This window comes from Simochromis diagramma, unplaced genomic scaffold (genome assembly GCF_900408965.1).
Source record: "Simochromis diagramma unplaced genomic scaffold, fSimDia1.1 OVJJ01000453.1, whole genome shotgun sequence".
NCBI classification, from domain to species: Eukaryota; Metazoa; Chordata; class Actinopteri; order Cichliformes; family Cichlidae; genus Simochromis; species Simochromis diagramma.
In genome coordinates, this window is record NW_024387471.1 from 770,656 (window position 1) to 792,990 (window position 22,335).

The 22,335-nt window shown below is 42.7% G+C and overlaps 2 protein-coding genes across 4 annotated transcripts in view; one reads left to right on the plus strand and one right to left on the minus strand.

Annotated features, from left to right (window-relative positions):
• Nucleotides 1-524: 524 nt before the first annotated feature.
• The window catches only part of tmem178b (transmembrane protein 178B), a 70,096-nt gene continuing 48,285 nt past the window's right edge, over nucleotides 525-22,335 (minus strand). For both annotated transcript variants that reach the window (XM_040015067.1, XM_040015068.1), the window contains 2 exons: nucleotides 2,333-2,470; nucleotides 525-814 (listed from right to left, as the gene is read on the minus strand). In XM_040015067.1, coding sequence (XP_039871001.1) covers nucleotides 564-814; nucleotides 2,333-2,470 — 389 coding nt within the window. In that variant the 3' untranslated portion in view covers nucleotides 525-563. The remainder of the gene's footprint in view (nucleotides 815-2,332; nucleotides 2,471-22,335) is intronic.
• Nucleotides 13,972-20,237, plus strand: LOC120723557. 2 transcript variants are annotated; one of them, XR_005693775.1, is made up of 2 exons: nucleotides 13,972-19,960; nucleotides 20,163-20,237. XR_005693775.1 is itself a non-coding variant. In XM_040015065.1 (2 exons), exon 2 carries the CDS (start codon nucleotides 15,288-15,290, stop codon nucleotides 19,500-19,502), a length of 4,215 nt encoding a protein of 1,404 aa, XP_039870999.1. In that variant the 5' UTR covers nucleotides 13,972-14,318; nucleotides 14,521-15,287; the 3' UTR covers nucleotides 19,503-20,237. The 2 variants fall into 2 exon arrangements, 1 of the variants encoding a protein (XP_039870999.1); XM_040015065.1 differs by having other exon boundaries at nucleotides 13,972-14,318; nucleotides 14,521-20,237.

Consider the following 22,335-nt stretch of genomic DNA (forward strand, 5'->3'; position numbering starts at 1 on the left):
TTCTGGATCTTGCCTGTTACTAGTAACTGGAAGGACCCCAGAAGTTGGAGAATTCATGTGATCCCACTCCTGCTAGTCACATGGTTTCATGTTTGATCCACTGGCTTGTGAAATATTCCACAAAAAGCTTTAAAAGATCATAAGAAGATCTTTACTTGATCTTCTGAACAATCTGTTAATCCATTAGCGTCTCCACAATCACAGCAGACCAGTAAACAGAAACGGTCCTCAGGCTGGACGTCACTATTTTTCCACAAGCACTCACTCGTTACAATTTAGTCTTTCGTGGTCTATCATTTCTTTCACGTCTTTCCTGGTCACGATCCATTTCTGCATCTACTCCACAAAATAAAAATAAACACAACTTTTAATTTTTGATATTTCTTCAGTTCTTCAGGTTTTTTTCTTGTATTTTCAAGATATCATCAAGACACCCATGTTAAACACACACACACACAAAATCTGTAACCAGGATAGAGTGGATATGAGCTGACACATGGAAACATGGAATAGCTTGTTTGTTTTGTCTGTCTGTGGGTTCAGCTGGCCTGGCGCAGCCAGCTTTAGCACACGGTGCCGTTCTCCTGTCGAGATTTGGGACAGGTAGACCTCGGTATTGGTTGAACAGAGGGCGCGAGAGTGCAGAAGAAGCCAGAGATAAGTGTGAGGCCGAGGCCTCCCCAGGCGCAGAACATGGACCAGCCGTAGCCGTGGCCGATATCATCGGGCAAGCTGTACAGGTACCGCGGGTAACGGGAAAGCTCGAAGTTGATGCCAGCGACGCAGGTACAGAGGGAGATGATACAGAAGGTTCCTGCAAAAACAACAAGATGTTGAAAGATGTGACATCCGTGGTGAGCACCAGCAGCAGGAACTGAACAGGTCACATCATGCAAAATTTAAAATACAATTGCAGCTGCTTTAATACTTTTAATGCCGATTATCTTTGAATAGATCCCAAACACACTGTAACTTTTTCCCTGCGTTGTGTTCACTGGAAATGCTTCACCTAATGCATTAAGTGTTATTATTATTAAGCATCCATGAAGTATTTGTGAGAATTCACAGTGAAAATGTCACAGTGGGCTGTGGTAGAGCAGCAAAATTACCTTAATATTAATCTCAAATGCAATTATGATTTTGACTTCCCACAATAAAATGAGCATGACTGAGCAAAGTTTCAAATCCAAAGCTAAAGCACATCACACACTCCCTAAATCAGTGCCTGCGTGTTAGTCACAGCCTAGTGCAGCCCTGGATGATGCAAACACAACAATGACATACGATTTGGGATAAGGCCACGGATCATTAAACTGTTGAAGCACTTGGTTATGAACATTTTCCATCCTTCACTTTTCATCGCTTCAGTTTTTCACATAGTTCTTCTATGTCATGTTTTCTTTCTGAAATTCTCTCTCACACAGTTGAATGAAAAGATCAGAAACTGAGTAAAATGACAGATTCAGCAGGCGAACGAATAGTTATTTCCCCATCTTCACAGATCCTCCGTCAGACACATGTACAAGACCATATACTGTGCACGTTGCTGTTGATCAATGAGCCGACCTCCCAGCCCACTGTTCCTTCAGTGCTGCTGGTTTCAGTCATTGTGCAAATGTCCTGTTTATAAGGTTGAAACCTGCAGTCAGCTGATGATGATGAAACGTTTCTCCCACTGAAAATGTCCAGATGAGCAGAATCAGCCTTTTGGAATCTGGTCGAAGGCTTTGCTTTCTCTTTGTGTCTCCCTGTCCTCTCTCTGTGCTTGTGTGTCTGTGTCGATGTTGATGAATCAGTTACCTTTTCCCAATGATTTCGTCAAGAGGCACTACTTAGATGGTGGCTGAGGTTCAGTCTTTGCTGGATCATTGAGCGACGCTGTTAATAAAGCTCCGGTTCTTTAGTCTGGTGTGTTTTCCTTGCAACTAATGTCACCGTTCTTCCTCTTGTGTACAGACCTTCCCTGGATTGTCCCGTCCTCTGAGTGCTTGGAGAGACTGTTGTGCATAGATTATAAGAACCCACCAAAGGTGTTTAAGAGCAACAGGGCCAAGTTAGTGCCAGCAGCAAGTCAGTGGAGAAGACTGCAGTTCTAAAATGCATCAAACCCACTGGAGAGCAAAGTGGGAGTGAGGGGAAAACACCAGGGTTTGTAGCCGTGGTTCATTTTGTGTAAGAAAATATAGACTTTGAATCATTTGAATGATGATACTTTGCTGCCCCCGTCAGACGTGTGTGTGTGTGTGTGTGTGTGTGTGTGTGTGTGTGTGTGTGTGTGTGTGTGTGTGTGTGTGTGTGTGTGTGTGTGTGTGTGTGTGTTTCTGAGACTCACCTCCCATTAGGAAGAGGAGGCCGGCCACATATTGCATGAGGCCTCGGTCCCAGCAGCAGCCCAGCAAACCAATGACCCAGCCGAACAGGATGATGGCCACAGCCATGCCCATGAAACCAGCTGTCATTCGCCGCAAGTCTGAGGAAAGAGAGAAATTGAGTGTTAAGGTCATCATCAGAATAAATGCTGCAGCTTATTTATTCTGTTTGAGTGACGAGAAATCAGAATATAGTGGTCATGACAGAAACAACACGTGAATAGTTCATGACCTTGTTTTATTGTTGTTGCAAATGAACACTTTGTTTTTTTAATGTGTTATTTTAAATAGACACGTGCTTCATTTAACTTACACACTAGCAACATCTTCGGGAAAAGTTAGAAAAGAGGCAACAAAATACTGTGAAGATTATTGAAACATGTCAGTAACATTTCAAAGACCACACCCTGCATATATTCCAAAGGCATGGATCTGTTGTAAAGAGTGAAATCCAGTACGTTCTGGACCTGAGAGGAAAGCTACTCGTGTTCGGGATGTTATCACCAGAGAATCTGCCTCGGGCACAGCAACGTCAGCTGTACAGCCGAGGAGCTCGACTCAGGCAGTTTTCATCAGGAGGTAAAGGGCTTGTACTGCTTTCTTTATCCAGCTCAAAGTTACTCGCCAAGTGACGAGGACCCACGTGGTCACACGGCGAGTGGGGTGGGCGGACGGGGTGGAGCCAAACAGATATATCACTCTTAAAAGCATGGAGAGAAGCTCTGCTGCAAATGACCAGCTACAAACCAAAACAGAGAGACAGGATGACACAGAGTACCCTCTGGAGGTAGCAACAGGGCAACCTGATCTGGAACTAGATTCAATTCTATTCTATTCTATTTCTACAGCGCCAAATCACAACAACAGTCGCCTCAATGTGCTTTATACTGTAAGGTAGGCCCTACAATAATACAGAGAAAAGCCCAACAATCATATGACCCCCTATGAGCAGCACTTTGGTGACAGTGGGAAGGAAAAACTCCCTTTTAACAGGAAGAAACCTCCGGCAGAACCAGGCTCAGGGAGGGGCGGGGCCATCTGCTGTGATTGGTTGGGGTGAGAGAAGGAGGACAGGATAAAGACATGCTGTGGAAGAGAGACAGAGATTAATAACAGGTATGTAATTAAGATAACTGAGGCGGCAGAACAAAACAAGGACTATCAGCTGCAGCTGAAGATGGAGGAGTAACAGCATCCTCTCATCCAGCATTTCTAAGCTCTTTTGCCAGCTTCAATGGGTAGCAAAACCTGTGTCCCATGACCAGGGTGATGAGGCCTGCACATCAGTGTCAACTACGATCAAGGATAAAGTGAGTAAAATGAGCATCTTTGCTAAATGAATTCATATTTTAAATTACTGATGGTTGAAAGCAGAGAAAGAAACCTGCTGGAAAAAAGGGACATGATCCAGTTTGGTGCCTGGATGTCATTTCTATCTTCTGCCAAGCAGGACGGCATTTTTGTCTTCCAATGTACAACACGAGTCTGTGTGTGAAAGGCCATGAAACTAAGCGAGGCCAAATGCAGCAGATTGCACAGAGGCGCTGACAGACAATGGCTGCGCAGCATTATTACGGCAGAACTGTCTTATTGGCTGCTGTGTGTCCCTTTGATAGGCCACACTTCTGGCACTGCTGATAAAACCAGACTTGTCTGACTCAGCAATTTTTGACACAAGATTTTCTTAATCTTTTCAGGTCCATTGCCAAGTTGCTAAGTGAGCGACTCTCCAGACTGGAGCCAGAAACCCATTTGAATGAGTCAAAGGCAGGAGAGGAAGTGAGGGGGAGGCAGAGAGCACTTAAAGGTAGAGCTCAAAGACAGTTTGATAGTAAAGCTCTAGATGTTGAGCGTGGAAGAGAGCGTGACTCATTTGGAAGTCGCGTGTGGTCGTCAGAGCTTGTTTAAGAAGTTAACATACACACAGATTCCTAATTTTAGTAGATTAAGTCATCCTGTTACACATGAAAACTAAAACAAAGACCTCAGTTCACTGTAATGGTGCATTGAGCAAAACTAAAGATATTATTTACAGCTTCAAACCATTTAGAAATTCTGCTTATGAAAAGGTGGCACTGAATACTCTGGTGCTTGGGTGAAGATCACAGCAATCAGGCTTAATCGCCTGGTGTACATCGCTACACACCAGAGGTGCTAATGATGAGTCTTTCTTTTTGAATGGACCTTTGTCAAAGTCCAGCTGGACACAGAAGGCAATAAAAATGCTGGTTGTCTGGACATGATATGGACACCAAAGCAAAGTGCTTCAACATGCTGCTTCTGTGTGGCTTGAACTGTTAGGTCAGTTTCATGCCTGGAAAATAAAACACAAGATGAACACAGGCGTGTGTTTCTATGCCCTTTAAAACACATTTGAGCCCAGCTCAACGTTTCACTGGCAGCCAAGTGTGAGAGTGTTTTTATATCCAGTGCTTCTGTCACTCTGTGAACGTGGTAAAAAATGGATGCATTTTAATGCACTTTACATGATCCTGTTTCTGGGAACAACCGAAATATTGATTTGTTAATGAAATTAGCGCTCTACCTAGACAGAGTGGAGTTTTTAAAGATTCAACTCTGTATTCATAACGTGTCACTCAAGAGTTCGACAACATTTGGTCATGGTTAAGGTTTATAGAGATGCATAAGGCCATAACAGAAGGCTCTGGGTGAGGTGTTATGGGCACCTCGCCATCCACACTGAACCTGCTGTATCTCTTTCACTGCTCGGATCCACGACCTCGTTCAACAGTTGATGTGAAAGATGACGGTAGCAACGTTCCCTCTAATGTTTCACGTGTCTGAGCGAACACACAAACTCCCTGAGCGTCCCTTGGACCACTGTGAGCAACAGCAGACGTGTGCACTGTGGTCACGCCAGCATCCAATCCATCCAAGTTACATGTTTATTAAAATAGTCAAATTACAGCGTTTACATTTATGTTAGACTACTTTTAATTAACTGCTTTAGCCCACTTACAGTGAAAAATTGAAAAAGTCTTGTTCATGACCTGCAGCATGTTAACACTATTGGAAGGAAAAATAACTTTAACTCCAATTTTGAAAACACAACTTTCTTTTTTCTTTTTTTTTATAAAGCTCTGACTTGTATTCTGAGTCTGTGGTCTGGGAGAGAGTCTGTAACTCTGTCTGCAAATACAGTAAATAATGACCAGAGTTGGGCAGTTAATTATATAGTTACTTCTTCAAAAAAGTAACTGAGTTTTGCAAACAACAAAGTTTTTTGCAGCTGTTTACCTAAAAATGCAGCCAAGGCGTTTTTTTAAACAAACATTTCAAACTATTTACAGAACAATCAGCTGTTCTGCATCAAATCTGATGCCACACAAATTATTTGTGTCACAAAAAATAATTCCTGTCCACTATGAGATGAAGGAGAACAACAGCCTGATACCTGCAGGCCTGACAGCAGCAGATGTATCACTGCTGTAACACCTGTAACACTCAGCAGTCGCCTCATTGTTCTGACACACACAACACTATTGACTACACTACACACTAACTACACACTAACTACACACTAACTGCACACTAACTACACACTAACTACACACTAACTACACACTAACTACACAAGATTTACGCTGAATGTCCCAAATCTCTCACATCTCAAACACGCCGTCACTCCTAAAACTTCCCCCCTTCCTAAACAACTAAATGCCATGTTGCCATTTTTTGATTGGTCCACATGGTACATTTTTCCACCAATAGGAAAGGCTGGTGGGTGTTTTTTTTTTGGGGGGGGGGGGGGGGGGGGGGTTTGGCTCACAGGCTTTCGAGTGTTTTCCTTATAAAACGCCGTTTTTACCGTTTCTTCCTGCAGTAAATATAAACAACGACAGTATTCAGGAAGAAAAACAAACATTGCAGATATTTTTATCATAACTCTGGTTTTACGCGGCCGATCAACACAATTTACAAACTGGTATAAAGTCCACACTTTTTCCGTCAGTTGTTCCGTCTGTCCTGCTCACATCTCCAATGGTTGTACACGTTGTCGTTAACGTGGCTTCACTCCACATCAGCCGCTTTGCTAAAACACCGGTGTCGGCACATAAGGACGCTGTCAGTCAACCACGTTGATTAGCTGCGTATATACGAATGTGAATCGCATCATTGGCTGGACTATGGGATAAGGAGGCATCGTTGTAATCCCTTACGGGAGCAGCCAGTCACTGACTAACACTGCAGAACAGAATTGTTAAAGTTTTCATTTTAATTTCAATTCAGGTAGATTTTTTGTGCGCAGAGACGCCAGCAGTGTGAAATTGCACACGCGCGCAGCTTAGAGGGAACATTGCACGGTAGGGATGTGGATCGAAAGGTCAATCGACAGCTCAGTTATCACTTCACTCAATCAGACCTCGGCTGTACTAAGAGCATCTGGCTGGATGATCTCAGCGCTCTTATATATGTTGAGGAGTTTGCTTGAGTAACTGGGCGCTGTACCAATTAAAACTTTGAGAGTAAGTAAAAGAATCTTAACTTCAATATGATAATGATAATAATAAAACTGGAGTGATGTATTCATACCTTCTAACACCTGTTAAAAGATGTGCAGCAGCATTTTGGACTAAGTGCAAGTGACGGAGAGACGAGTGCTGGAGACCCAAACAGAAAGCATTGCAGTCTAGAAGGGATGAAGGCATGAACACGTTTTTCTAGGTCTTTAGGAGGAAGATAAGGCTTTGCTTTGGCCATTTGGAAGCTGGAGGACACCACCCGATGAAGTCAACAGAACTGCATCGTCAGCGAAAGAGATTAATTACGCTTCTACTTCTACCTCTAACAACTGTAATTCTACCGAGTCTATCACCATCTGTCTCCAGGTGCCTGAGGCATTCTTGGAGCCGCTCAGGGACCCATTTTCCTGATGTTCCGTGTTTCATCCTATTTTATGGCCGTGGCACTCGCTGGTCCTCCTCCCCTTTCTGTTGCTCACAGAGCCTTAGGTGCTGGACTTCAGACAGAGGCCTCCTCCGTGCACTGTGAGGAGTTTTTGCGTCGTGACTTGACGTGTCTCGACATCAGTGGCATCTGTCTCGTCTGGAGGCCAGTTTATTATTCCAGCTGAGTATCTGATGACCAGTAGGGCGTACGCATCGATGCCTTGGATATTATTCCTTACATTTAGCTGGTTTTTCAGCACCTGTCTCTGGTGGTATTTGGCCGTGGACGACCTTTGTCACGGTTCCTGTTGGTCTGTGGGCTGTTCAGGTCCTTGCAGGTGTCCTGTGTGTCTGCTATTCTGCTCTGCTCTGGTAGCGCTGGGCAGACCTCCAGTCCAAACGACATCCTAATCAGAGTTATTATAGTTTTGTATTTTCTAATTAGTTTTTATTTTCATTTCATTTTGACTTTGTGTTTTTAATTTAGTTTCACTGAGTTTCCACAGTGGATTGTCTTGTTTCAGTTTAGATTTTATTGTATGAAAATGTTTAGTTTTTTTAGTCTTTTCCAGAATGGATAGAAATTCCATCTGTTTTTCCTCCTGTGCAGGGAAACCATTGAAATTGAATGTGAAGTTCTGACAAATGTAATAAACCTGTTTATTTGCTTTTTTCAGCATCTAGCAGTTAGTCTTTGGCAGTGCAGGCTGCATCTGAGCAGTACTGTTTCTGTTCGCCACAGAGGGAGATGACCTTGGTTTCCCAGACTGCAGAGCTATCCTGCTGCCCATGTGCACTGGGGAGATAAGCGACAGTGCTGAGAAGCCAACTTGACAAACCTGATGCCACACAGCTTTAAAGCTCAACACAGTTTTTCCATTACACTGAGGTCCTGGCTCAGTGATGCTTGTATTCAAGACGTGCAAACCCACACACAAACGCATCCTATCTGTCACATTTTAAAGCAACTTTAAATGCAGCTGCATGGTAGTAAACAATGGAGCTCAAAACAACAAATTCTGGAGCTGTTTGATCTGTGTGCACATTTTACATTGTCTGTTCATTCAGTTTAACCCCTGATGGAAGATGCAGGTGTGGAAATAAGTGATCAGGGCATGCATAAGGTTTAATGTAGCTCACAACAGGAAGCACTTCCACCTCCACTGTGAAAGGAAAACAACAGACATTTTCTGTCCGGTATGTTTGTATCCCGTGACAGACGTTTAGCGTGCAAAATGGGTGGGATCATTATAACCAGTAAACTAGTTTCATACTGCTTTGGTAATATGTAATTCACCTTACTGAGAAAAGCCATGCAAAGTGATTGCATTAACGCGCAGTATATCATATCTGATACATGCAGTTTTTGTTAATTTTGAGACTTTTACAGAATCAGTGTGATATTTTTCCCCCTGATGAACAAAACAAATTGCACAATACAATTTGTTGCTTAACCTTAAGTCATATGTACTCTTGATTTAGTCTTGAAAGGAGGCAAATGGATGTTTTTTGAAGATGTTTCACTTCCCAGTTTCAGATCATGTCTATATTGGGTCCGTCGGCCAGTGACTTATTCTGGACATCCATACGACGACCAAACTAGGTCCACAATTGGACATCCAATCATCACCCAACTTGGATGTCAACATGACGCTCGACATTTGAACTTTGGGTCATTTTTTTTGGACGTCGTGACTCATCTGGACGTCTATTACAGGTGCAGGAAATTTACACGATTAATATATGTAATAATTTTTTACAAATACCAACATTGTTGATGAATGTCAACAATGTTGGTATCAGCAGGAGACATGTTTGTGTGGGTTCCCCCCACCGTCCAAAGACATGCAGTTAGTGAGGTTTGGTGAAGTGCTGATTCTAAATTGGCCGTATGTGTGAATGTGAGTGTGAATGCTTGTCTGTGTGTGAGCCCTGCGACAGACTGACGACCTGTCCAGGGTGGACCCCGCCTCTTGGCTCCACCCCCCCATGAACCTGAAAAGGATAAGAGAATATATGGATGGATATTATATGTTAGTCTGCTGATTTATTGTGTACATGTGTTTAAAAAATAATAATTTTACATGTTCCTGTTTGTATTAATTGGTTTATTCATTTCAATTAAGTTATTTATTTGTAACCAGGTTAAAACTGCCAGTTATTAAAATGTGTTGAAATATGAAAGCCTTTGAAATCCATGTTTAAATGGTTAAAGTATTTTTCCCTTTTAGAAGGAGTGCAGTGAGTTTAATGAGGTTAAAAGATTATATATTGTTCATTTTTACAAGTTTCCTGTTTTGCTGCTGATTGTAGGAGGAAATGAACGTGGCTGTGATCGTCGATGGACTGAGAGAAGTTGTGAAGCAGTTTGCTCGACAGTCTTTGTCAATGCGCACGTTTTGCCACCTGCCTGTGAGAAGCATCCCCCGGCGAGCTGCTCACGTTTGTTTTAGCTCATGTCAGGGACCAGAGTCTCATGTTCATGCTTCCTGTTTTACTCTGGAGAGTCTGGCATCCTGTGCTTCAGTGTAATCGGGTTTCCTTCCTCCCGGCCTTGTCTGATTAGTGTCAGCTGTGTCTCCCTCCTGTGTGCAATTTCCTCGTTTCCCTCTGTGTTTATATATTGTGTGTGTTCACCCCTGTTCCTCTTTGGATTGTCTGTGTACCTCTGTATCTCCCTGCTGATCGTTCTGCAGTTCCTCACACATGCCCACATTGCAAAACTGGTATGGCATGAAGAACATCTGTTCGCACAGTGAATGGACTGATTCTTATTTAGCGCTTTTCTACTCTCACAGATTACTCAAAGTGCTCTAGACAACATGCCACTTTCACCCAATCGCACACTTTCTCTAAACTGAGTGCTTCCTAACTACAGTCACACACATTCATACTCAGACATGCAAACTGCCCCACCTCCTGAGCTTCAGCCACCCAGTGGTAAACATGAGTAAACCTGTGACAGCAGAGCTGACAGAAGCAATATTAAAAAGTCTGGCATTGAAAAGACGTCCACAACTTTCACTGGGCAACTTCAAAACCTTCATTTTGGTTTTGAGCCATTCACAGCTGGACTTACTGATGCGTTTTGGATTCTGTGTGTTTGAGCTTCAGGAGATGAACTCATCGCCACACGTGGTTCCATCAATGATCTAACACCACCACCGTGTTTGGCTGTTGCTAAATGTTCTTCATATGAAACGCTGTGCTAATCTGATTTCACATGTATACCACTAATAAAACTGTAGCAGGGTTTAATGTATTTGATGAGCTTCCTCCAGCGTTCTGTTCACCACATGCTTTACTGTGTATAGAGAGCAACGATGCTGCGCTTTAGGTGGCTAACTTGGAGGTAATTACAGTATACTAAGAACATCGTGCGACACTGTGAAATCTTCTGTGGCAGCTGGTAATAGTAAGCTAAGCTCTGTCTCTCTCTCCTCTTCTTCCCTACTTAAGTCACCATAAATGACTCGAGGATTTCTGGGCTGGTGGATACAGAAGCTCTGTGATGTGACTAACCGGATTAACGAATAGGAAGCAGTAAGGGAAGAAAATGCAGCACGGACTCATCATCTTTCTGCTGCTATGGCAACACATAAAATGTAAGGAAAGTACAGCAATGCACTGACACAACACACATCAAAGTAAGGATGAAATAAACTTTGTTCTGCTTTTAAACTGGAATTTTCCACTAAATCACAGTTTTAGTGAAGCTCATTGGTTATCTACCAGGTACGACTATCGTGTAAATATCGCAGAGAACAACAGAATCTGCTTATTTAAAGAAGAATATCAGTGTTTATTTCTGCTGCGTGATTCCTTTTGACTGCGACCTGGTCTCTTCTGTTATTTGGGCGACGCTCTACCTGCCTTCATACCCAGACTATCACTGCATACCTGATCAGTGACGTGTTGTCGGATTAGCCTTTGCATAGGTTCATCTTCATTCTGCTGTTGAAAAGATGGATTCATGTGTTTTTGTTTGTTGGTTTCTTAATGTTTTGGTAACCTTTCGACCTTTTCTTTGGAAGCATGGTCAGATCCCCAGTCATTAAAATCGAAGGAAGATGTTAAACATTTCTTCACTGAGCTGTATTTTTCAAACATTTTCCATCCTGACGTGTTTTTCTGTTTCTGACTAAATGCAAAATATCAATAAGGGACAACTCCCACTAGGGTTTAAACACCTGGGACTCCATCCTTTGGGTTTAGAACTGAAGAAGGTTCTCAGATGAGAGGTAAACGTCTTCAAGAAACTTAAGAAGTCCAGACGATTTTCTTTCCAAGCTCCTTAGACTACCATGGCCTGGATGACTGAGAACCTTCACAGACATTTCTCTCTCACAGAAAATGATGCTTTTGTTTGATCAGCCAGTCTTATAGCTGCCAATTTTCTTTACGACACCAACAGTTTTTCTTTCATGCTGGGGCCGACCCAGGCTCCTAAGCATTCACAGTCAGTTCAGTATTTGACTCGATCTAGGTATTTTTGTACATTGTATGAACACGGAGGAGGACTGGAGCTTGTGCTTTCACAAACATGAGCGTGAGAATCGCACCAGTGAATCGGCTTTCCATGTGAGCTGTCTTTATTAGACAGTTGTTGATCTGCTGCACTGAGATGGTTTAGAGCTCTTCCCCCCAGACGAAGGGTTTGTATTCATGAGCAGGGATGAATCACTTGTCCTGCAGGGGTTGTGGTCACGTGGCTGAATACAACTGAACCAATAATCGCGAGTGCCTGAAACATAAAATTTTAATGAGGTCATCCAGGACTGACAGCGCTGCGTCTCTCTGAGGTTTCAGCCTCGTTAATAATGCTTAATTATTTTTCCTATTGGTCACAAGAAAGCATGAGTCCATAGCAATATTAGATGATGCTCAAGCCTGAAACCTGCAGGTACACTGCATGCTTATGTGTTTGTGTGTTTGTGAGTAATGTTTGTCTTGTCGGTCAGAAACCGTTTTCATTAGGTTTAAATATGGTGATTTCTGTGCCAGTTGTTATCATCATAAAGTGTAATTCATTTAACTCAGCAACAGTGCATGCAGGATATTTTTAAAGCTTGAATCCCTGTCACAACACAAGATGACTGTTGGCACAGAATATGATGATCCTAGACTGACAGAAGGGGAAAGGACAGAAAAGACCAACAGCACTGATGTAAGGGGATGCCCTCGTACCTGCAGCTCGATGAGTCTTGGACCTCGTAAATAAATACTGCATGTATCGGCCCTTCTCTCATCAGCTTTGAACATATGGTAGACTGAAAGGGCAAGTTTGAAAATGATCATTTTCTGCAAGAAGAAATGAACTCAATGCATCTGGCAGCTGTTCAAAAGGAGCCTGAATGCTGCTTCAGTTTGGCTGATGTTATTGGACAGTTTGTTCCAGATACAGTAACAAGACGTTTAGCTCTAAGAAAGCCGGTTTGGTTTGAAGCAACACTGAGAGCAAAGATTACAAATGAAGATTAGAGACGACTGGCACAGATTTGTTTATAATAGATCACTTCCTACTTGCAAGATCCAGTGTTCACTGGCAGCGTTGGTCAAGTTACTGAAAATAGTATTTAGTTACCAATTACTTCTCCAAGAAAGACTGACTACTTATTTTCAAAAGTAATCGGTTACTTTATTACTTAGTTACTTTTGAAAAACACGATACACAACCTGAATACGTAATAAAGCAACAGACATTTCAACCCAATTCTATTTTTTCTCCGTAATCCATCCAATGGAATCACATGAAAAAGTCTCTTTTTAAAAATGTCTTTTCTTAGTTTTAATCTTTTAACTTTATGCACATTGCATCAAGCAAAAATTATATGCAAAATCATGGTTTAGTGACGCAGTAATGCAGCGAGAAAATATCAGTGATCTAATTACTTTTTTGCAATAGCAATCCCTTACTTTACTCCTTACTTGAAAAAAGTAATGGGATTACAGTAATTGGGATTCCTGTTCACTGGCGCAAACCCATTTTATCTCAGTAGTGACAAACAAGTCTCTTACTTTCCCGTTCTGTTACAAATCTGTGATTTTTCTAAACTGAGGTTTCACAAATACACCAAAGTTTTACAGCATCACATAAAACTGCCACGGTCCGGGGTCCCGCTCTTTAATGTTCTCTGCGCCTCCCTCCTGGTGGTCTCTGTGTTTCTTAGTTGCGCTGTCTGCCTGTCAGCTGTATCCCAAAGTCAAGTCCGCGTCTCAGTGTTACGTTTCCTGTTTTACTTTGAAGGTCTGCGTCCTGGTGAATGTATTGACTTTTGCTTCCCGTCTCGTCATGTCTGATGTCTCCCAGCTGTGCTCTCCTTCTGTGTCTCATTCCCCTCGTTATTCCCACAGTGTATTTAAGCCCTGTGTTTCTCTGTGTCACTGTCACATCCTCCCTCATTGCTGTGTTTCCTCATGACCTTAGCTTTCCCAGTGTAGTTTTGTTTTTCCCCTGCCAGCAAACAAAGTTGAGTTTTTTTAGTTTAACCCTTGTGTCTGAGAGTCTGCGTTTGGGTCCTTCTGACTTGAGTCCTGTTGCTCACTGTCTCTGTAAACAGTGTGGATCACGACAAATAATATATATATATATATATATGCTCCTTTTGAATTGGACTCAAAGTAAAGTGAGTACAATACAATAAAAGAGCACTGGATGTGGAATACTAAATTAAACAGTTTTGTGGCTGCCGTCGGCAGCAGTTATGCAATTTGAGACAATTTTATGGTTCAAGTTACAATGAATAAGTGAAATACCTTATTGTTAATATATGTGCGATGTAATGTATGTTGTTGGTGTAAATACATTTACAAGGGTTTACAGAATGTTTCCGGGGTGGAACCAATGTTTAGTCTGTTTTTTGAGGTCGACGGTATATTCTGGTACACGCTACACTCGGTAGAGCGCAGCGTGCTTTTCGTCTCTCTCTGGTGGTGGTAGAGACATGTAGACGCATGCAACGGAGTGTTCGACTATGGGAAAGAGTGACACTACAAGAAGCGTTTCATTTAACCCCTGCAAGTTAATGCGGCCAATGAGGTATGCAATTTGTATATGTTGTGATAGAAAATAAGATGTTTGTTTGTGATGGAGCGAGCGAGTTTATGGTAACCACGTGTATATGTTAGCATTTTGTGAAGGTAAATTGTAAGCATTTGTGTTGTTTAATGATGTACCTTATTGTTTATTCTCTATGAGAACAATGTACGGTGGAAATTGATTATTTTATGTTGTTGTACAGTTCTCACGGCATCGTTACGGCATCTCTGGTGGCATCGTTGGTGGCGCCCGTGTGCAATAAATGCCAGTAAATCAAGAACGCCTTGTGTTCGTTTTTCAACTTGGAGGGAGTTACAGTGAGAACTCAGTCTGCTCGGCATGAGGCGAGGAGACGAGTAGCGGTGTCGTCATCCACTGAGCAAGAAGAAATTCATCGCACGCTAGCATCAGACAGATAAGACTATGCATATGCCAGTAACCTAAGCAGCAAGCAGTTGAAGTTTACATGGACGATCCTTTAAGTGATGCATTTAAAACAAGTTAAATGTTAAGAAGTGGGTCAACTTTGTCAACTGCTTTAAAGGAACACTGTAAGAACTGAAAGTAATCTGGTGTTCTGCATATTTCCTTTCTAAGTTCATGGTTCTGTCTAAATAAGATTTTTTTTCTTTATAGGTGAAGTCATTTTACCTATTTGTGTTATTTTGATGCTAGAAGTGTTGTAGAATTAAGTGCTGCGTCGTATGTGTTGTTGGTTTAGGAACAAAGTTCACCATATTTATACGACTCAAGATGGTATTCGTTCAGATATTTTATTAAGGTTTAAGGTGTTAAAATCTTGAAGGTATTATCCATTCTTGATGTTTTGGACAAGTTCACCTAAAGACAAGGTTAAGCTTGTAGCTATTAATATTTCAGGCAATTGAGCTGGTCTGTTGTTAAACCGCATGTCTGTTAAAGGTATAGCTAGAATTTATTTTGTGCCAAGTAATAAGTAAACATCGCAGAATGGATCAAACAACTGAATATGAAACTAAGAATGGCGACTTACTTGAGGATAGTAGTGCCACAAATGTACAGCAGTCACGTGAAGAAGAGCCACGAAGAAGTCAAAGACCTCGACAGCTTACTGAAAAGGCTCAGCAACTGCATGATGATAAGTCAAAAAAACTTCAGCATCGTTTCACTACAATTTATGATAAATGGAAAGCAAACGCCAAGCAAGCTAAGAAAATGATAAAGGGAGCCCCCTCTGTTGAGGTTGCGAAGGATTTGATGTGTAAGTTAAGTTGTGCATCAGCAGATGTGAAACACGCATATGAAGATTTGCGCAAATGTACTTCCCCAGACAGTGAGATCCGTCGTAGGGCAGACACCTGTGACGCGGTATCCAAAATAATCTTGGACAATGCAACCACTTACCTCCAGAAGAAAGATAACGAAGACGTTCAGATAGAGGATTTAGTCTGGCCTGAGTCTAGTTCAGTGTTTTCATCTTCAGCTTCTCAAGGCACAAGTAAGGGCTCTCAAAGAAGTCTAAGCTCTGCAAGCAGTTCCAGCATAAAGTCACAAAGGTCAAGCCTTTCCTCCATTAAGAGACAAGAGGCCGTAGCAGAGCTAGCTGCTACACAAGCTGCACTAAAGGTCCTGCAAGAGATAGAATGTGAGCAACAAGAACTTGAAAGTCTTGAAGAAGAAAATCGAAAGAAGATTGCTTTACAAGAGGAAGAAAATGTGGCAAGAAAGAAAGCACTGGAAGAGAAACGCAGACAAATAGAGCGCTTACAGACTGTTAAGGAGCTAAGTGCGGCGAAGGCACGACTCCAAGTTTATGAACAAGACATAAGCTCGGATGAGGAAATAACAGAGTTACTTCATAACCACGCAGCTCAACAACATAGATCTCCAGGAGTTGTAAGGAGTCCACGTGAGCATCCCGTGATACACCAAGCAGATAGTATCACAGTCCTCGCTGAAGCAATAGCAGAGTCTATTAATGTAAGCCGTCTCCCAACACCTGAACCATCTATCTTCATGGGTGATCCACTAAGGTATAGCGATTGGAAGATGTCATTTCAAACCCTGATAGGTAGGAAAAACATTCCAGTAGGGGAAAGAGTCTATTACCTTCGTAAATATGTTGGCGGACCTGCAAAAAAGGCCATTGAAAGCTACTTCCTATTAGGAACGGATACAGCTTACAACTCAGCATGGGACATCCTGGAAGAAAGGTTTGGAAGTTCATTCGTGATAGCTAAAGCCTTCAAGGATAAGCTCGCAGCATGGCCAAAAATCGGACACAAAGACAGTGTTGAGCTGAGGGATTTTTCAGACTTCCTTAGAGGCTGCCAGGCTGCAATGTCCCAGATTAAGGGTCTGGAAGTATTGAACGACTGTGATGAAAATCAAAAACTTCTAACAAAACTGCCAGATTGGCTGGTGGCCAGTTGGAACAGGAAGGTGACCGAGGTAGAAGAAACTTACAATGTGTTTCCTACTTTCAGTCAGTTCGTGGAATTCATCACAAAGGAAGCAAAAATAGCTTGCAACCCAGTGACTTCTCTTCATGCCCTGAAGTTTAATGATGGTGAAAAGGTAAAGATAACAAAGGCACGAAACATTGGTGCAAAGGTGCTTGCGAGCAACTCTGAAGAGAATGCAGAACGTAAGAAATGCACCTTTTGTGAAAGATGCAATCATGGCATACAGACATGCTGGAAGTTCAGGGAAAGACCAGTTGAGGAACGCGTTAAGTTTGTTCAGACAAAGAAGTTGTGCTTTGGATGTTTACAACCAGGACATCTCTCAAGGACCTGCAAAAGAAGGAGTCTTTGTGAGACATGTAAGGAAAAGCACCCAACATGTTTACATGAAGACCGTGAAAGAGCAACCAGAAGAGAGAAAAGCAGTGATGAGCATGGGGAGAGTGTAAAAAACTCGAAATATGCTAAGTCAATGGAAGGAACAGAGAGCAAACATACTCCTGAACCATCAAATGAAGCCACGTCAAACAGAGTAGTGCAAGGTATGGACAGCATGTACTCCTCTACGGTTGTCCCAGTTTGGCTATCTACATCAAGTAACCCAGAGAATGAAATTCTTGTATATGCACTACTTGACAACCAGAGCGATACCACATTCATTATGCAAGATAAGGCAGAAGCTCTGGAAATGAAAGGGGAGGCTGTGCAGTTAAAACTCTCCACACTTTCATCCAGAAATACAATCATCCCAAGTCAAAGGTTAGTTGGACTGCAGGTGAGAGGTTTCTACTCATCGAAGAAAATTTCTCTCCCTGTAACCTATTCAAGAGAGTTCATCCCTGCCAATCCAAGTCACATTCCTACACCAAGAACGGCAAGAGCTTGGACACACCTAGAGCATCTTGCAGAGGAGATCGCTCCATTGATTGAGTGCGATGTAGGGCTTCTCATAGGATACAACTGTCCACAGGCTTTGCTGCCCCGAGAGGTCGTCCCAGGTAAAGACAATGAGCCATTTGCTCAAAGGACAGATCTTGGATGGAGCATAGTCGGTTGTGTTAGCCCATGTGTCGACTATGGTGATGCTATAGGAAGCAGTCACAAGATTGTCATGAAGTCAGTGAAATCTCACCTCCAGACATCTAAGAAGCTCACAAACGAAGTGAAATATATATGTCGAACCCAAGTCAAGGAGTTCATTTCACCGCCAGATGTGCTGAGGATGCTTGAGTCTGACTTCAGTGAGAGAAGAGTAGAGGATGCTAATCTATCGCAGGAAGACTTGCGTTTCCTAACCATCATGGAAGAAGGAATCAAAATCAAGGCGGATGGTCACTGTGAAATGCCGCTCCCCTTCAAGAAAGATCGACCAAATCTCCCAGACAATAAGGCATGTGCAGTTCACAGGCTTCGATGCTTGAAAGGAAGATTTGAAAAGAACAAACAATATCAAAGGGACTACACGACCTTTATGAGTGAAATCATAACGAATGGGGATGCAGAAAAGGTCCCAAGAGGAGAAATTAACAACAGTCCTGTGTGGTACATTCCTCATCACGGGGTGTATCACCCACACAAGCCAGGAAAAATACGGGTTGTATTCGACTGCTCAGCAAGATTTGAAGGTGTGTCACTAAATGATCACCTTCTTACCGGACCAGAATTAACGAACAGCCTGATAGGTGTTCTCTGTCGCTTTCGCAAGGGACAAGTTGCCATAATGTGCGATATCGAGCGTATGTTCCATCAGTTTCACGTCAAAGCAGAGGACCAGGACTACTTGAGATTTCTCTGGTGGGACGATGGAAACTTCCAGGCTCAACCATCAGTCTATCGCATGCGAGTGCATCTATTTGGAGCTGCCTCTTCCCCTGGTTGTGCAAACTTTGGGTTGAAACATGTTGCTGCCCAAGGACATGGTCACTACAGTGAAACGACCATTCAGTTCATTGAACGAAACTTTTACGTGGACGATGGGCTCACAAGTGTCGCAACCAAGGATGAAGCCATTAAGTTGGTAAAGGAAGCAAGACAACTATGCAACGCCGGCAAACTGCGAATTCACAAGTTCATTTCTAACAATCATGAGGTACTTGCATCCATTTCAGAGAGTGAACGTGCAGATTCAGTACGAAATCGTGACTTGGTTCTTGGTGAGTCCCAAATTGAGAGAGCTCTGGGAATCAAATGGTGCATTGTTGCAGACCAGTTCCATTTCAGAGTGATTGTGGATGAACGCCCACTTTCCAGAAGAGGAGTCTTATCAACTGTGGCATCCATCTATGACCCTCTTGGCTTTGTGGCACCATTTGTTCTGGTTGGAAAGCAAATACTCCAGCAGATGTGTCAAGGCAAGGTTGGATGGGATGAACCACTGTCAGAAGAGCTCAAACCACGGTGGGAGTCTTGGCTATTGGATTTAAGGAACCTGGCTAATGAATTCTGGACCAGATGGAAAGGGGAATACTTGCTGAATCTTCAGCAGAGAGGAAAATGGTACAAAGCACGGAGAAATGCCAAGATCAACGACATTGTGGTGCTGATGGACAATAGTCTACCCAGAAATGAGTGGAAGTTGGCCAAGGTAACCAAGGTGTACCCTAGTGAGGATGGAATCATTAGGAAACTCGAGCTGCTAATCAATGATGCGACATTGGATGACCAAGGAAAAAGAGTTAACAAGCCAGTGTATCTTGAAAGACCTATCCACAAAACAGTTACCCTACTTGAAGCTGAATAGTTCAGAATTCTTGTCTCTGTGATTTATGTGACTAAGTGACTGTATACACTTGCCTTTACAACGAGGTTCAGTTGAAAAATCATTAATGATTTGGTGGGAGTGTGGCTGCCGTCGGCAGCAGTTATGCAATTTGAGACAATTTTATGGTTCAAGTTACAATGAATAAGTGAAATACCTTATTGTTAATATATGTGCGATGTAATGTATGTTGTTGGTGTAAATACATTTACAAGGGTTTACAGAATGTTTCCGGGGTGGAACCAATGTTTAGTCTGTTTTTTGAGGTCGACGGTATATTCTGGTACACGCTACACTCGGTAGAGCGCAGCGTGCTTTTCGTCTCTCTCTGGTGGTGGTAGAGACATGTAGACGCATGCAACGGAGTGTTCGACTATGGGAAAGAGTGACACTACAAGAAGCGTTTCATTTAACCCCTGCAAGTTAATGCGGCCAATGAGGTATGCAATTTGTATATGTTGTGATAGAAAATAAGATGTTTGTTTGTGATGGAGCGAGCGAGTTTATGGTAACCACGTGTATATGTTAGCATTTTGTGAAGGTAAATTGTAAGCATTTGTGTTGTTTAATGATGTACCTTATTGTTTATTCTCTATGAGAACAATGTACGGTGGAAATTGATTATTTTATGTTGTTGTACAGTTCTCACGGCATCGTTACGGCATCTCTGGTGGCATCGTTGGTGGCGCCCGTGTGCAATAAATGCCAGTAAATCAAGAACGCCTTGTGTTCGTTTTTCAACTTGGAGGGAGTTACACGTTTTCTGTATTTCCTGAAGTTTTGACTAGTCTGGATTTACATGAATGTGAACTAGGAATGTGTCCCAATCCTAATCTGGGTTTAATATGATGTCGGCCCACCCTGTGCAGCCATAACAGGAAGGCTTTCCACGAGGTTTAGGAGTGTTTATGGGAATTTTTGACCATTCTTCCACAAGCACCATTGTGAGGTCAGCCACTCAATGCTAATTCATTCCAGCGGGATTCTACTGGATTGAGACCAGGACTCTTTGCACGTCTTTGCAAGGACGTATCTTCATGAGCTTTGCTTTGTGCACTGGTGCACAGTCGTGGATGGTTGAGCACGCATCAAGACACTTTTTGCAATATAATGCTTAAAAAAAGCAGCCCAGAGAGGCTGGGTCTGCTAATCGTGATAATAGATGGAAAAACTGCAGAGTTCAGAATTGCTGTAATAATGCTTCTCGTGTGGGGGTTTCATCATGTACCCATCATGTATAATGAACATTTAGAAAACATGCTTTTCTGCTCTGAGCATTTAAAGCACTTTACACAACTTCCCTCATTCACACCTATTCCTAACCCCACACTGCAGCAAAACTTGAGACTCTGAAGACCGGGTGTATTTCAACTCTCTATTGTCCAGTTTTAGTTTGCTAGTATGAATTACAGCCTCATTTCCTGGTCTCAGGTGGTCTCAGGTAATCTTCAGGTGTGGTCTTCTGCTAGCTCATCAGTAAAAAGGATGGATGTGGTGTGCATGTATGCTCTTCTGCAAGCTGTGGGGTGGCTACATCTCCGGTGGTCGAGCACGTCACCTACTAATGGGAAGGTTGGTGGTTGGCGCAGACAAGATGCTGACCCCAAGCTGCTTTCCAGTGCGTACACGTTGTGTAAAGCGCTTTGAGTGCTGAGAGTAGAAAAGTGCTATATAAGAACCAGTCCATTTACCATTTACTTGATTATAATTCTCATCTCATTCTCACATTTCCATATCCTCGGGATCCCTTCTGACCTAATCTCTGATCATAATCCTTCATTTGTTTAACAGTTTTAGGAGCTAGTGTTAGCCTGTTATCACATTTCTACCACCAGAGTAATGGGCAAACACGGTGGACAAGCCGGGAGTTGGAGGCTGTTCCATCTCCTCAAATCCCTCCTCTTGGTCCTTGGAGCTGGCCTGGATCAAACATGCACACAGGGAATATTAGCCTGCAGCCTCCTGAGTTGTAGACCACCCCTGTTCCTGCTCTAGGAAGAGGAGATTGTGGTTCTCCCTGTCAGTCACCTGGTAATCTTCCCTCCCACCCAGAGTCTGTCTCATCTAATCTCTGAACTCTTTGCAGCATCATTGGCCTGTGCCCTCACAGATTACCATCCAATGCTTCCTAGCTGCACTTTTCCTGACGTCACCTTGTAGTGTCCCATCTCTTTCACTTTCCACTTTCTGTATAGGATATTTTAAGAAGACGGAGTGCTCCTCGTCTTCTTCAAATATGTATTCACCACTGTCATTTCCATCCTGTTCACATCTGTTGTTTTGCATCCATCCAACACCGTCCCCACCCTACACCTCCTTATTGTCTCTATTCCCTTATGTCCACTGAAGTCTGCACCAATCTCTGCTGCGTCCTCTCTGGAGACACTCTCTACAACTTCATCCAACTTACCCTAGAATTCCTCGTTCCCTTCTAGACGTACACAGTGACAACAATCAACATTATCCTTTCAGTTTCCATCTTCAAACTTGTTATCCCCTCAAACACTATTAACACCTTCTTTTTTGTTCAAGATTACCTCTATTAGCTCTTTATTACTACATCATGATTGACTCCACCTCATGTGATCTTGGCCTTTTTACCTTCCACCTGGTCTGCCTTCATTCTCTCCTCCATATCAGCTAGCTCCCTCCCTTTATCCCTAACTTATACCTTCAAACATAATTTTATTATTACTTGGAAAAGCAGCGAGTGCAGCCAAGCCTGACATTGACCCAGATGGGAAACCTTTCAGCAGGTGAATTTAATTCATCGAGAAGGCTCACCGATCACAGCGTAAACAGTAAAAGACCAGGA